The sequence below is a fragment of the Wolffia australiana genome, chromosome 4 (genome assembly GCF_029677425.1).
Source record: "Wolffia australiana isolate 7733 chromosome 4, ASM2967742v1".
Classification (NCBI taxonomy): domain Eukaryota; kingdom Viridiplantae; phylum Streptophyta; class Magnoliopsida; order Alismatales; family Araceae; genus Wolffia; species Wolffia australiana.
In genome coordinates, this window is record NC_135838.1 from 13,201,166 (window position 1) to 13,216,288 (window position 15,123).

General features: G+C 41.1%; 2 protein-coding genes across 2 annotated transcripts; both read right to left on the minus strand.

The window, feature by feature from the left end:
• Positions 1-9,170: 9,170 nt before the first annotated feature.
• LOC144702003 (large ribosomal subunit protein uL18c-like) lies at positions 9,171-10,826 on the minus strand. Its single transcript, XM_078573850.1, has 3 exons — positions 10,552-10,826; positions 9,587-9,748; positions 9,171-9,434 (listed from the first exon to the last, which is right to left on the minus strand). Exons 1-3 carry the CDS (start codon positions 10,759-10,761, stop codon positions 9,285-9,287), a joined length of 522 nt encoding a protein of 173 aa, XP_078429976.1. The 5' UTR covers positions 10,762-10,826; the 3' UTR covers positions 9,171-9,284.
• A 1,701-nt stretch (positions 10,827-12,527) lies between these two features.
• Positions 12,528-14,084, minus strand: LOC144702516 (pentatricopeptide repeat-containing protein At2g29760, chloroplastic-like). The gene has a single exon (XM_078574568.1). It carries the CDS (start codon positions 14,082-14,084, stop codon positions 12,528-12,530), a length of 1,557 nt encoding a protein of 518 aa, XP_078430694.1.
• Between the last annotated feature and the right edge of the window lie 1,039 nt (positions 14,085-15,123).

Consider the following 15,123-nt stretch of genomic DNA (forward strand, 5'->3'; position numbering starts at 1 on the left):
CAGCGGCCGTGGTCGTGCTCATGGGTGGCAGCCACTAAGGCGATGGCTGCGGGCCTAGGCATGGCAGGCAGCCGCTAGGGCAGCGACCGCGAGTGTGGCCGTGGTTGGCAGGCGCTAAGGATGCGGTTGCAGGCTTGGCCGCGGCTGATGCCCTCTAGGACGGCGGTTATCGACGGATGTGCTCCAGTGGTTGGCAGCACTGTGGCGGCGACTGTAGTGGGAATGCAGACAGTTGTGGGAGGATGAAGCCCTCCAAAGTTAGCAACGGTCTTTAGGGATGCGATGGCGAGAAGGGTGGCTGTTGTTCTTTCGGCGGCGACAGCTGCTGTAGTGGCAATGAATCCAACAGCAGTGCAATGGCGACGCTACAGGGGCCTACTTATGAACAAGGATGTGCAACAACAATGCCTAGTGGTGGTTGTTCTTCCTGGGCATGTATGGTCTTCGCGGTCGTGAACTGGCAACGGCGTGTATTCCAATGATGTCATCCTCAAACTACTCAAACATAAGCTAAGATAGCCTCCTTATCGAAGAGGATGGGACTCAAATTTTCATCAAGCAAAGTCCAACCGTTTCTTGGGCGTTCCTTCCCTTATATGGGGGTAGGGGGTTTGCCCTAATGGGCCCAATCAGGAGAACATCCAACGTGGGGGACTTCTCCTAATGGGCCAAACAAAACCAAAAAGACACAAAAAAGAGATGTCGAGAGACCTAAACATGGAAGCCCTCGATAAAATCCATAACAAAAAGAAACATGTAGAAAATAAACAAACTATGGCAGCCTATCGTCAAGCTGTATACTTGAAGTTCAGGTCATTCGTGTCGGCTCAGGCTCTATGACGCGCTTGCTGACGAGCTCGGGCTCAATCTTCCAGATGGTCCTCCATCAAATAACCTAAGAGGGGAGGGGTGAATTAGGTTATCTATTTATATTATATTTTTATCTTTAATTAGCCTTTGATTTTTCTACCTAAAAAATGAGGTAGGGGAAATGGGAGACAGAGCTATTTTTTAGACAGTTTAGGCTAATCCTTAATGTTGTTTGTTGGTACTCTTTACATGGTGATGATATGCCCTAACCAAGTTTGTGTGAATGCCCCCCCAAGAAAATCACTTGGAAATAGGGCTGAACAAGGATACCAAGAAAAAAGAAAAAGTCAATGAAGCTTTGTTGTCCTCAACCCTCAAAGGTTTCCACAGAATGGTGTTGCTTGATCCACTTCAACTTGGCCCCCAAAGCCTTATTCTTATGGGCCCCAAATTTTAACCTTAGCGATCACAAAGATCAAGCAATAACAATATATTTATGAATAATGTATTCTCCTCCACAACACTTAGCATTGATGGCTACTTAAAATAGTATTCAAGACAAGGACCAATTTTAAGTAGTTCAACAAGAATACTTTTATGTCAAAATTTTATTAATTCAGAGATAAAGATTCATAAATATAACTATGACTTCCCTTCAGTAATACCCCCTTATTTGTGATCATTCTTTCTTCAGTCCTCGTCTCCTCCACATTTTTTTTTGGATGAAATTCTTGATTCGTGTTTGAACTTTGATGATTAAAACTCAAATATCTTTTTTAATCCTGCACCAAATGTAATTATTTGAGCTGGAATGGTTTTGTAACAAAATTTTGCACAACTGTTGTCTCACACAAAGTATTCAAAAATAAATTAGATAAATCTCCAGATATCAATCTTTCAACGTTCTTAGTTTATCGCTCGATTCCTCCGTTTCCAACTTTAAACCCCTGTAACTCTTTCCAAACTCAATTAAATGATGCGATTCTAATTTATTTTGTTTTTTTATGGATGTTAATAACAATTCATATTCTTAACTAAAACTCAAAATCAGTGTCGACAAATATGCTACAAATTATAAACTTATCACAGGGTCGAGAATTTGTGAAGTTTGGATCACAGCCTTATTTTCTTTGAATCCTGAAATACCCTGCACCAAAAACCACGACTCCAAGTTCTATGGATTTGTATTGATGTTAGAAACAAATGATCTCTTCAAAGAATGCTCAAAAACTACTTTAAAATTGCTTTAGGAATTAGAAGATCTCTCTAGCTTTTGGATTGTGTTTTTCAAAGGGCAAGGAGAAAGGGGTTTTGAAATGAGAGCTCAAAACTGTATATATGGACTTAGAAATCTGAAAGGGCATAATGGTATTTAAAATTTTTCCATCAGTTCAAAACACCTTTCAAGAGTTAAGCGCAAAAACTAGGCGTTATGCCAACGATTTGAGTTTTAAAAATAATCTTAAGCTTTTAGGTATGTTTACCACATCATTTAAATGAATATATCACCATTGGATTTATGTAATTCTTTATGTAATTCATTTTCATTAAATTAGCAGTAAATTCAGCCTTAAATACTCAAAGGTAATAAATGGGATTTTGGATAAGTTATTCAACAAATCCAATGAAGACAAATTCACACAAATACTTTAAAAGTGTGGAAAACTATGTTTATCTTCAGGTCATAAAAAGTGCAAGTCCTAAATACATGATTTGACTTGTTCAGCGTATGGTCAAACTAAGTAGCCTTTTAAGATATCTAATGCTCCTATTTTATCTTCACATATAATCAGTCAACTACTTGACTGAGGATGTATTGTTCTTTGACCACAAACCATATTGAGACATTCATCATTTTGAACAGTCATCAAAACATACATTAAAGCATTGTGCTAAAAATGCCCTTAAATCTTTATCTTCACCCTTATCCAATACCTGCTTATTTGATGACAATATAAGAAATCAAGTGTTATAACATGGATATCTGATATTGGTATCCATCTGGATTTCGGCATCCACCTTCATCTAGAGGTCTGGGCATCGATATCAGATATTTGATGTGAATATCATATTTTCCAACATAAGATGTTTGACTTTTATTAAATGAGTGGAATATTATAATATTAGGGTCTGGGTTAATTCTTCATATATATTTTTAATTTAGCTGTGTAAGATACACCCCCCCCCCTTTGTTCTCTCTCTCACTCTCTCTATCAAACGATCCCCGCCACATTTGGTCAATGTGTGCATTGACCATGGAAAATATAAATATGTAATGCGTGGGTCATCATGTGCTCTGTCAAATATGCAAACCAAACCATGTTACGTTTTCTGCCCATTCAGTATTTGCATACTAAGAAACACCTTTTTTTCAAAACTTATCAATAAGGCACATTTATCATCCATTGATGCCAATTTTGTGGCTTTAATTTTTAATCAATAATTGAGTTAATCAATAAATACATAAAAATTTTACTCTTATATGTATATATATATGCTGAGACAGGGTTTTATCCACCAGGATTGATTATTTAGGGATGAGAAGATATATTTTATATGAAAATAAAAACGGCGAGATCAGACAATGATAAATAATGTAAAATGTGAATTGCTGAGAGATATATTTTCATAAGATTTAAAGGATGAGAAGGTTGATACGGATATAATCATGTTAAATATTAATATTCATATATATACATATAAAAAAGTGTATGTACAGAACGCGGGAGCAGGGTGAAATGGATATGGATGGAGGTTGATGGATGGGTTTTAATAATAAGAGCACAGTGTAAGTGCACGGAACTAACCGTACATCCTTATATTCTACCATGGCAAAAGTTATTTTCTGTTTCAAGAGAGTCCTTCCTCTTTTCTTCTGCATTTCAACTTCAACCAACTATTTACACTATGAAACTTGATGCCTCTCAAACTCAAATTATTTCACTCGACCCAAAATTCAGGAGAAAATTTAAAATAATGTTTACATGGATAAATGGTATATTAAGATGGATATGAATTGGTCAATGAGAGATAGATGAATTTACCCTCAACATTTTAGCGCAAAAATCCATGTGGATCCTCAGATATCGTATTCTGAAAATAATTTCACTCAAATTTTATTATATTACATCATTTTGAGCCTTTTTTTTCTCCTCATCTCCTCACACTTTCTTGTTACATTTATGGGAGCTTTAATAACATGATTTTTAGCAGTAACACTTGACTAATGAGTCATTTAAAATAAAAATTATTTTATTCATAAAAATAATGTAATTAAGTTCTATCAAGAAACCAAAATACATAAAAATTAAGATATCATTCTACAAATATGCATAGTCATTTTATGATTCATTACATAGATTTATGATAATTTAAATGCAAATATATTAGTCTTCATTATCTTTTACACTTATTTTGTCCATATTTTTCCTCAAACGTCCATGAAACATAATCCTAAACTTCAATAATATACTTGAACCATATTGATCTAGTTTCCTCCTGTGGCCAGATACTGATGTAGAAATTTCTTCTCGTCAAATTCTTCGGCGATTGAGGGTATTTCAAATGATGTAAGGCATTAATGACTCATTTTCATTTTGAGGGATTCAAACAATTCAAAATCAAGAAAAAAATGGTGTTAACATCACAGCTGAGCCTCTCAGATTTTAAAAAATATAAAAGTCATTTAGAATTTTCATGCTCAAGTCCATGGATAGTAGCATCAAGAAATGAGCTAATAAATGATTAAAAAATCTGAGAACATAATCCCCAGACAGGGTGCTCAAGGATTAGAAACATCTTAAAAATTATTGAAATCCCAATGCTAGATAATGACTACACCTTATAGCATTGACATTTCTTGTTGATGTACGATGGATTTTGTTCTAGGTTCATTAAATTTTTTTCATTATAATATTTTGAACTAGGCGGAGTATGGTATACCTGTCTAGGAAATGAAATAGAATATAGGCCAGAGTTAGGTTTTTTATAAAGCATAGGCTAGTCCTTGATGATGTTCTGGGATATCATGTCCAAGTGATGATGAGCCCTCACCAAGCTTGTGTGAATTCCCCCAAGAAAAATCCTTAGAAATAAGAAATAGCAAGGATACCAAGAAGATAAAATGTTGGAGAAGCTCTACATTCCTTGGTTCCCAAAATCTTTCATGAAGTGATGATGATTCACCTCATTCAATTTGGCCTCCAAAGTTTTTTCTTCTTCAGGCCTCAAAGCCTTGGCCTAGTTGACCATCCTAGACTAATAGGATCCATTTTAAAGTGTGTACTAAATTTAATACAAGAACTGACATATATGAAAATAGTTTCAGTAAGATATTTTCAAGGAAAATAATTTGAATATTCAATCAATGATAACAAGATGGTTCGATATTCCAACTTATATTCAAATAAATGAATGCATCTTTTTGGTATCAGAGATTTTTTCTATCCTCAGCCTATCATGTCAGATCTGGAAAATAGACTTGAATATTTGGTGAGTCATTTCGAAGGTGATAAAAAAAATTATCCAACATTCCAGAGAACCTAATGCAAAAAGTGGCAGCCATCACCTAGCTTCAAGAACAGATATATTGTACTCTCTTCTTAATCATATCGATTCTGCTCCAGACAAACATTTTCATCAAATTCATTAAAAAATTATGGAATGTAGATTAATAACAAGCCAAGATTTCAATTTGGAACAATGTTTTCAGCATTAATCTTACATAATATTGGCTAAAAGTGTGGAAAAACATTTTTTATTACATCCTTTACAGCATAAAGACAACTTTCATCTAATTTCTCTCAACCTAGATGAATATGCTTTAATGTGGTTTATACATATGGAATTATAGATCATCATGACCAACTAGATGGATTTTAAGAAAAATTTCATAGAAAAAACATGGTATGTCAACTCACACTCTACATCGGAGTCTTTTTGAAATCAGATTCACAAAGTTATACCAGAAGTACCAAACTGAATTTTAAATATATGTTTTGAAACTTTGACTTCTTGCCCCTGAGCTCAATGTTAGAGATCTGTTATAAATTTTTAAGACATTGACTGTATGGAATGAACAACATAACATTGATTTCATTCAGTACTGAGTCAAATTTGGCCCACTCAATCATCTCAAGTGCAACATCCTCACATTGCTGCTATACCGTGTCAACAGGTACTCCTGGCGAGCTGCAAGTTCCTTTACTACTCTTACTCCACTAGCTAAGATTTCAGAATTACTGACATAGAAATCAACAGAGGGAAGATGGGGAAGGGTTTATGTTATTATTGCAATGATCATTTTACTGTGTGACACCAATGTAAGAGAAATCAAATTTTTATTCTAGTCAGGGAAGGATATGATACACATATTATCTAAGGAATTAGATGACCTGATCAAAACGATAATTATCCTATTACTAAAGGGTCATCTTTTTGGCACATGTTAAACTGAGGCTAGCCTAAAGACCTACTTCCTTGGGCTCTTTAAAAAATTGGGGCAGTATTCATTGCCTCCAGGTCATGGTCATGATAGGTGGAGAGGTACCAACAAATTTTTTAATCCACATACTTTATTTACATTTTACATACACATGCTAGATGGCCCTAGAATTGATCATCACTGGGAATTTTCCAATAATTCCTTTGTACGTCCAGGATTTAACCATGGATACTGATTTCTTTCCATTATCTCTCAGAAATTGTAATGTGGTATTTTTTGGACTTTCAGTGGATTGAATTACAATCTCTTGACTCAAAATATTTTGGAACAATTGGCTCAAGCTGCCTTGAGCAAAGACTATAAAATTTTCTTACTATGTGGATCAAAGCAAGTAAATATCAGGCCATACCATTACTCTTATGCATAAAAATGAGTTGGAAATTGTAATCCAAGAAAAAATTAGATTTTTTAGTTATTTGACCTTCATATAGTCCTTATCCAGCCAGGTCTTAGTGATTAAAAAGAAAACAGAGGTTGCAAACCTTGAACAAATTATTGTTCCAAATGGATACAAGAGCTTCATGGAGCTAAAATATTTACCAAACTTAATTTAAAGTCAGGCAATTAGCAAATCCATAGGAGCGAAGAGGATATTCCCAAAATGGCATTTAGAAGCCACCAAGAGCGATATAAATTCACCGCCATGCATTTTGGTCTTTCTGCAGCTCATACTATATTACCGTAGTTACTGAATTTGATCTTTATTTCTTGGCTGCAGTTGTTTATTTTAGTATTTTTATGATACATTGCCATAAATCAGAAACTCTGAGGGTCCTCGAGTACATCTTTAAACAAAAGTTGTGTATTATGTGGGGTAATTATTTGCGGTTAAATGCTTCAAAGTGGCATTTCCTTCAAGATTGAATAAACTTCCTAGAGCACATGATATTGACGCAAGGGGTTTCCATTGATGCATAAAAATTTAGGTCTTAAAAAATTTTCCAGTCCCTCAAAACTTAAAACAACTGAAAGGATGTTTGGGGATGACTAATTATTAAAGGATTTTGGTGATTCATTATGCCATCAAATCTCAAACTCTCACTATTTCACTTGATAAGAATTCTCTTATTTAGACCATGGAAGTGGAAGGTGCATTCAAGAACCTTAAATCTGCAGTGGTCCCAACCCTCGTCCTTAGCCTTGTAATTTTTTTCTGAACCTTTTTATTGCTGATGTGCGCACTTAAGCTTTGGTGTGGGAAAGGTCTTGGTACAAGAGTTTTCGATTACAACACAGTTCAAACCTTAGCAGAACACTTTCGAGCCTTTTCCAAATGGGGGCCCCCAAGCAAATGGAAATGGGGTGGCCAAGGAGTCACCAAAGTGATGGGGAGCCCCCAAAGTAAGCCTTGTGTGGCCTATGCTTGCACCCCCAAAATAAAATCTGTTCGGGATCAGATCAGATCAGGTTGAACTGACAAGACCTTCCATCGTGGAGGAAGGGAAAGCTTCCATCAAAGGGCCAAAGGGAGAAGATGTGCCAGGATCGAACGGATTCCCGATCTTTCTCTTTAGCAAGTTTTGGGAAATGGTTGACGCAGACGTTATGGGCATGTTGGCAATTTGACAAGACAATTATGTCTTAGGGTGCTTAAACAGGTTGCATCTCTTTCTCTTAGCCAATGCCAAGGGACCACTTGGATTGGCAAATTTCGGCCTATACTGCTCTCAAACTCCATCCATGCAAAATTTCAATTTTTTATGCAGGGCGTCCGATTATGCAAGATGTGTTGTTGGATCTGAGATTGGAAGACCTCCTGAACATGCAGCAAACCATTGTGCATCTACGGCCATCAGTGGGATACGGGACAGTTGGGTATGGAGGGGTGTACAGCTTTCAGTTTGCGAGGTTTACAGAAAGATCAGGGGCAGTACGACAGAAGATACATAAACTATATGTAAGTGCAGACGCCTGTGGAAGTAGAGAGTCCCATTAAAAGTGCAGAGTTATGACATGCATGACCAGGGACACGTCAATAGTGTGTCCCATGTGGAGCCTAGGAGAGGAAGGTTGTTCTCACCTGTTCTTTGAGTGTCCTTTTGCGCAGGCCATTTGGAGACCACAAAAGGTAAGCAGGGTGGACCTAACATCAGATGTGACATGCTGGAGTTCACTAAGGGGGAGTGTGGGCAGAGGTCGTTCGAGATGGGGAAGGGTCCTCATGGTGCTCTGGACGCTATGGCTGAACTGTAATGAGGTGGTATTCAAGGGAAAGACTGTGTCGCTGGACTCGGTGCTACATGATGTGGAGAATCGTATATCCTAAGGGTTCAGTAGGAAGTTAAGGAGGGGAAAGAGGCTAGGCTGCCTGTGTATGTATATTCACGATCGTATATATTGTTATTCCTATTGGGTTGATAACAGATTTTGGGTGATCTTCCCTCTTTTCTTTTAAAAAGAAAATTACGTCACAGTTAAATTCAGCTTATGAATGCGACCTTGTGGTATGGGCAGTCCATAAATGGAAGCATTATTTATTTTTTAAATAGTTTCATATCAACACAGATCAATTCAATTGCACAATATCTCATGAAGATTCAGGCAGATACAAACCAACGTGATGTGGAATTTCAAGAGGGGACGAAGTCTATCTGAAAATTTGTCAATATAAGGTGAAAGCTTTAGCCCAAAGACCATCTGAGAAACATACCCCTGAACTTTTTTGGTCCTTACCAATCATGAGGTTAGAACAGATGTCTGATAACGGATTAAGATGTAACTAATAATGGCACATCATGTCACAAACTATTGGAGAGGGCATCTACCACAGCCAGATATGTCTGCTACCACCACAACCATTTCCTTCGTAGCCTTATGATTTATCCTCATACATCTTGTTTGTTTCCGGACAATCCTATTTCTTAACAAGGAATGCTTCTTTGATGTCTTGCACATTGAAAATTGCAGTTTTGAACTCAATAACTGAGGAAAACCAGACAATTAAGAGCAAAAAGGAAAAGTTGGATGGGCCTCAGAACTGGAGCCCATTCTCCCTGGCAGCCTCAGCGAGGGCCTCGATGCGACCATGGTATGGATAGCCACCTCGGTCAAATGCAACCTTGGAGATCCCCTTCTCCAGGCAAGCCCTGGCAATTGCTTCTCCCACTTTCCTTGCCACCTCCTGCCATATCCACCCATTTAATTTCTTATTAAAAATTAAGAAATTCGAAAGTAAGAATTTGAAATTAAAAATATGAAATCAAACGCTTCATCAAATGTGAAATGAAGAAATGTTTTATGTCCTCGATTTCAAGATTAATTGCAATTACTTACAATGGTGGGCCCGGCAGAGAAATCCAGTTCTTCAGAGACTGGTTTCTGCATGGTCGAGGCGGAGGCCAAAGTATGCATCTTGGAGTCATCGATGACCTGAACGTATAGGTGCTTGTTTGAACGGAATACGCACAAACGCGGCCGCTCTGTGGTGCCCTCAACCTGTTTGGAAGGCAATTAGGGATAATTCACATAAATAAATAGCTCAATTTAGGAATGGAATAATTAACAGAGATTTCAGCAGATGGCTAGCAGCGGATTATCTGTCCCAAGGGAGAGAAATAAGGACCAAGGCGAAGCAATTAGAATACGATTCAAGGTACAGCGTTTAGATCAATAGAGACCCTTCTCTTCTGTTCAGTATGAGTCCATACCATTACGTTCAATTTCTTTTCTGCGTCAAGACTAGACACGTGTAGAGAAATGATGGACAAAAGAAGATGAGAACAAAAATGGGAAAAGAAAACTGACGCCCCAAGGTAGAGTCGAATGAACATAAACAAAACATTGAAAAAAAGAAGAAGAATTTCTGCACCATTCATCGAGTACTGGAAAAAAGAAACATCATAAATGGATTATAACTAGAACGGAAAGAAAAGAAAGAATCTGTGAGCTAGTTCAATCTCCAATTGAGCTAGTTCATCGAGTACTGGAAAAAAGAAACATCATAAATGGATTATAGCTAGAACGGAAAGAAAAGAAAGAATCTGTGAGCTAGTTCAATCTCCAATTGAGCTTCAGAGGGATTTTCATGGGAACCAATCGTCAATTTTTAATCTTACAGATCCCCCACGTTAGGCAAGTATAAACATATAAACGCGTCAATCTGATTTCTTCCAAAAAAAACCCAAAATTCAATCAACGACAGGCAAATGCATAATTGCCAAATCGCGCGCATTGCAATGCTAGAAAGGATTAAAAAAGCCGGACAAGCGCGCACTGCAAGAATCAGGCGAAGAAACGACCTTCTTCCGGATGCGCTGATGCCTAGCGACGCGGTTCTCCCGCCTCGTCGCGGCCTTGGCTTCGATTGCAGGAAAAGCAGGCGTCGGCGCGGCCTTCGTCGGTCTGGCGGAGAGGAACTGTTGTGGGTTGTGCTGGCCACAGAAGAAGGCGTTGCCGCGCACAGACCAGGCCGCGGCCGTCGAAGAAGGCAAGACCATCCCCGCAACCATGACTATCGCTCCTCTATTCCCCCCCTCCGACGAGCTCAACTCCCCGCTACCCAATCTTATCCTTCACTCCTCGAGCCTTTTCCCCCTTATTCCTCTAATATCCCTTGCCCGACCTCCTATTTACTACGACGACGGGCCACGGTTGGAACGGACGGAACGGGAGTATCCCGTCATCCGTCCGCGATGTTGGACGAAAACTGTGACGGAAATTCGTCCTCGGACGGGACGGTTTTCGTCCACTTGGAAGAAAAAATCGTCCTGTCTGGAGCTCTCGGCATGTGGCATGGGTGCTCTGAGATCTTGCCATGTGGCATTGCTATATCAATTCCATCACATTTTGCATCAAAGTTCATGCTTTTTTTGCGTGTCCAGACTGATAACACCCAAAAGTAATTGCAGATATGTCCCTCCGCTTTCTCTCTCCATATTTCCCTAAAAAACTTAGAAAAATCCATATTATTTCAATCAGACCTTGGAACTATTTTTATTGGATATGTCGTCTAGGAAGAGGGAGGTTTTTCTCGAGACGGGAGAAAACTGGCAAAGTAGGGACGAGGACGGGATGATTTTTGAGTCCTCGGACGAAAAAAAAACCGACCCGACCGCATCCCTGCAATGATTCTAGACATCAGACGAGACGATCTGACCTCCCCGTCCCGGACGATCTCATTTTTTTCGTCCAGATTTTTTCGTCAATTTTTCGTCCAATAAAATGACACTCAGAAAATTCCAGATTTTTTCGTCCTGTCCCGTCCATCGTCCCTCGTCCCCCTCCCGGACGTTCCGGAACTATACTCATCATTGATTGATGGACCGGACACTGGGACGATTGAAAATTACACTTAGAGGGAGCTCGATGACGGGACGGGATGGGATGGGACGGGACATAAGCAGGATATGAATCTATTCTACAATGGAGGATGCTGGGATAACGAGTTTATAATGTGTACTTTATTGGTCGATTTTGCTTTACTCAGAGCATGGAAATTAGGACTTAAATATCATTTTATTGGTCGATCACGCGGTCGTTCTGAAAAGGAAGATAGAATTAAGGACATGCTGTACTTGTGTCAAGCAGCGGGTGATATTGATGACAATGTGAATGAGTATGAATTTTAAGGACTCAGCAGATGGATGACATCTGTTGACGAAGATGCCGGCATAGTGATTTACTCGCCCGTCTGTTGTCCATCTTCCAGGTGTGCCGATGCTTGAAGGACAGTTTTGCAATTCCGTCTTTTGACACCTGTTGATGATGGTGCCGTCATCCTGATTCATCATCAGACTGTCGCGTCGACATCATCATCGAGATGTCGACGCGATCCCTAATCATCGGCCAATGCTTGAAAGTTGATGACAATTTCCTCATCGTCATCTACTCAGAAACCAATGACGAGTTTGTCATAGTCTACAAAAGAATGATATAAATCACGTACTATCATCAATTCATCGTCATCCTATCTAATACTGATTTCATTGTCTGCATGTCGACATCTACCTCATCATCCATACATGTCAATCCCTAATCATCATCCAATGCTTGAGAGTTGATGACGATTTCCTCATTGTCATCCACTCAGAGACCAATGACAATTTCATCAGAGTCTACAAAAGAATGATGTAAATCACCTACTAATCACCAATTCACCATCATCATCCTGTCTAGGACGGATGACGTGACCGATGCCGACTATCAATACTTCGTCATCGTCATCGTCATCCTATACAACTATAAAACCTTCTCCCGCGCTCTACCGCCGATCATTTCAAAATTCAAACTCGAAGCGAGTTTCCAGAGGCGGAGAGGAAGAACCGAGCCAGCTGCGACCGGCGATCTTCTTCGATCCGGAGAGATTCATCTTCTCCGTCGATCCGGCGATCTTCTTCGATCCGGAGAGATTCATCTTCTCCGTCGATCCGGCGATCTTCTTCGATCCGGAGAGATTCATCTTCTCCGGCGATCCGGCGATCTCGCCGACGACGAAGCGCTGATCGAAGATCTTGGCTTCGATGCCATGGATCTTGCACGCGTTCAACAAGGCGCCGCGGACGGCGTCGTCCATCCCCGCCGGCATGATCTTCGCCGCAAGATCTTCGCTCTCCTCCAACATTCCCGATCGGCCAAGCATATCAACAACGCATCCATAATGCCCTTGCTTTGGCGCGATTCCGGAAGCTCCGTTCATGGCGGCGAGGAGAAGAAGCCCCTGATCGACCAATCCGGCATGGCGGCAGGCGGAGAGAACGGCGAGAAATGAGACCTCGTCCGGCCGCACTCCATGGCGTATCATCAGCGAGAAAATCTCTATCGCGCGCTCGCCGAGCCCATTGATGGCCATCGCCCCCAAAACAGTATTCCACGCCGCCAAATCCTTGCTAGGAATTCCATCGAAAACGCGGAGCACGCTTCCCGGATCACCGCACTTGGCGTACATGTTCATCAGCGCGTTACCCGCAACGCCTTCCGCGCGAAGACCCGCAGGTTCCAGGAAAGAGTGCACCAGCTTCCCCATACTTAAATCCGCCATGAAAGCGCACGCCCCAAGCACGCTCGCGAAGGTGGCCTCGTTGGGCGTCGCTTCTCCTTCCCGCACCATGGCCAAGAAAACAACGATCGCCTCGCCAGGCATCCCGTTCTGCGAGTACCCATGAATCATCGTCGTCCAGGAAACAACATCTCGATCAGGCATTTCATCGAACAGGCATCGGGCGATCTCTGCGGCCCCGCAACGCATGTACATGTCGAGGATGACATTGCCCAAGACGATGTTACCACGGCCATGATCTGTCCTCAGAAGGTAACCATGGATAGATTTCCCCTGCCGTAGCGATCCTCTACGGGAGCAGGCAGAGAGAACGGCGACAAGAGTGACAGTATTGGGCTTCACCTTCATGCGAGAGAACGCAGCGATGGCCTCGTTCTCTCTACCGTTTCGGCTCAACCCAGAAATCAGCGAAGTCCAGGAGACGACGTCGGGGCAAGAGATATCGGAGAAGATGCAGACTGCAGAGTCGACGGCGCCGGCGCCTGCGTAGAGGCTAAGGAGAGAGTTTTGGATGAAGATGTCGTCGCCATGGCCGGACTTGAGCGCGTGGGCATGAATTTCTCGACCTATGGCGATGGCTTCTGCGCGAGTTCGCCGGAGGAGAGAGCAACATGCCTTGACGGCGAAGGTGAAGGTGAAGTGATCGTGAGGCGCAGAGAGACGGATCACACCGTTGAAAATGCGAAGGGCGAGTTCGGGAGATGCAGATCGAATGAAGGAGTTCAAGCGATGCTGATTCGGTGTCTTTACTATGTGGGCAAGGAGCTGATGCAACATGGCCGGAGCCCATCGATCTTATTTGCCTGGTAAGTAGATAGAAGATCATCTGGCAGGAGAAAATTATGTCGAAATGACGATTTTAGATTAGAGCTATGATCATATAATATTATCAATTTTTTCCTTTTCTATTTTCTTTGAAGGGGCACTCAATATGAACTTTTTGAGGTTGGATTCTTAAGTGACACGTAGATACTCTCATTTTCTTCTGATTTTAATTTCTTTTTATTTGGCAAAAACACGGCGCCAACTACGGCCAACCACAAGGTTGTGCCTGCAGACCGATCCAGCCGTGCCCTGGACGCCACCCAAAGGGTTTTTATTTACTAAGTTGATTGTTTATCAACGTTTATTGGCGCAGAGTGAGTGTAAATATCCTAGTTACCCACGGACCCTACTGGCGCCACGCCCATGGTGCAGTAAAAGAAAAAATACATGAAGGATACCTTGGAGGATCTCAGAGAAGGTTGATGGGGGTCAGCAGCACGCTGGAACCCCGCAACGGTGGTAGTGTAGGGAGTGTGCCCAATCTACCCAGCTTCATCAGAAGTTTGCGTTGAGGGGCGTGACGGGTACCACAGTTAAGCGAGAGAGCAAAAGCTCTCGCCTCTAGTGCTCCATGCAATATGCCACTCATGGGGCCATCCTTCGATAGGGTGCGACCCGTGGGAATAGCCAGCAAGCAAAGGTGTTGAACGTGGTGGCGTCCACGAGTTGCCCAAAGAAGTTCATTTCCAAGTGAAGAAGAGGGAGTAAGGGACTCGAGAGCATAACGCATGGTTGGCAAGGACTCCGGTACTTGGTTGCCTTCGCACAACTAGTGATAGATGCTGGTCAAACAGTGGCGACACTACATGTTGTCCTGCCATACGTTATGTAGGCGCTTCTAGGAGCATGAACCTACACAAAGTATATTGACTAACACATGTGAGTCTTATTCTATGTCAATATTATGGAGGTTTTGCTCCTTGTAGAGGAGCAAGCAATCACGTATTGCCATTCCCTCGACTATTGTGCTAGTTTGTACTCCATAAAAGAA

Bases quoted from the DNA above. Each gene is read 5' to 3' on its own strand.
- LOC144702003 (XM_078573850.1), bottom strand. From the start codon at position 10,761: ATGGTTGCGGGGATGGTCTTGCCTTCTTCGACGGCCGCGGCCTGGTCT. The intron at 9,749-10,551 runs GTCGTTTCTTCG...CCTTCCAAACAG, and splicing joins ATCAGCGCATCCGGAAGAAG to GTTGAGGGCACCACAGAGCG. The intron at 9,435-9,586 runs GTAAGTAATTGC...TGGATATGGCAG, and splicing joins TCTCTGCCGGGCCCACCATT to GAGGTGGCAAGGAAAGTGGG.
- LOC144702516 (XM_078574568.1), bottom strand. From the start codon at position 14,084: ATGTTGCATCAGCTCCTTGCCCACATAGTAAAGACACCGAATCAGCAT.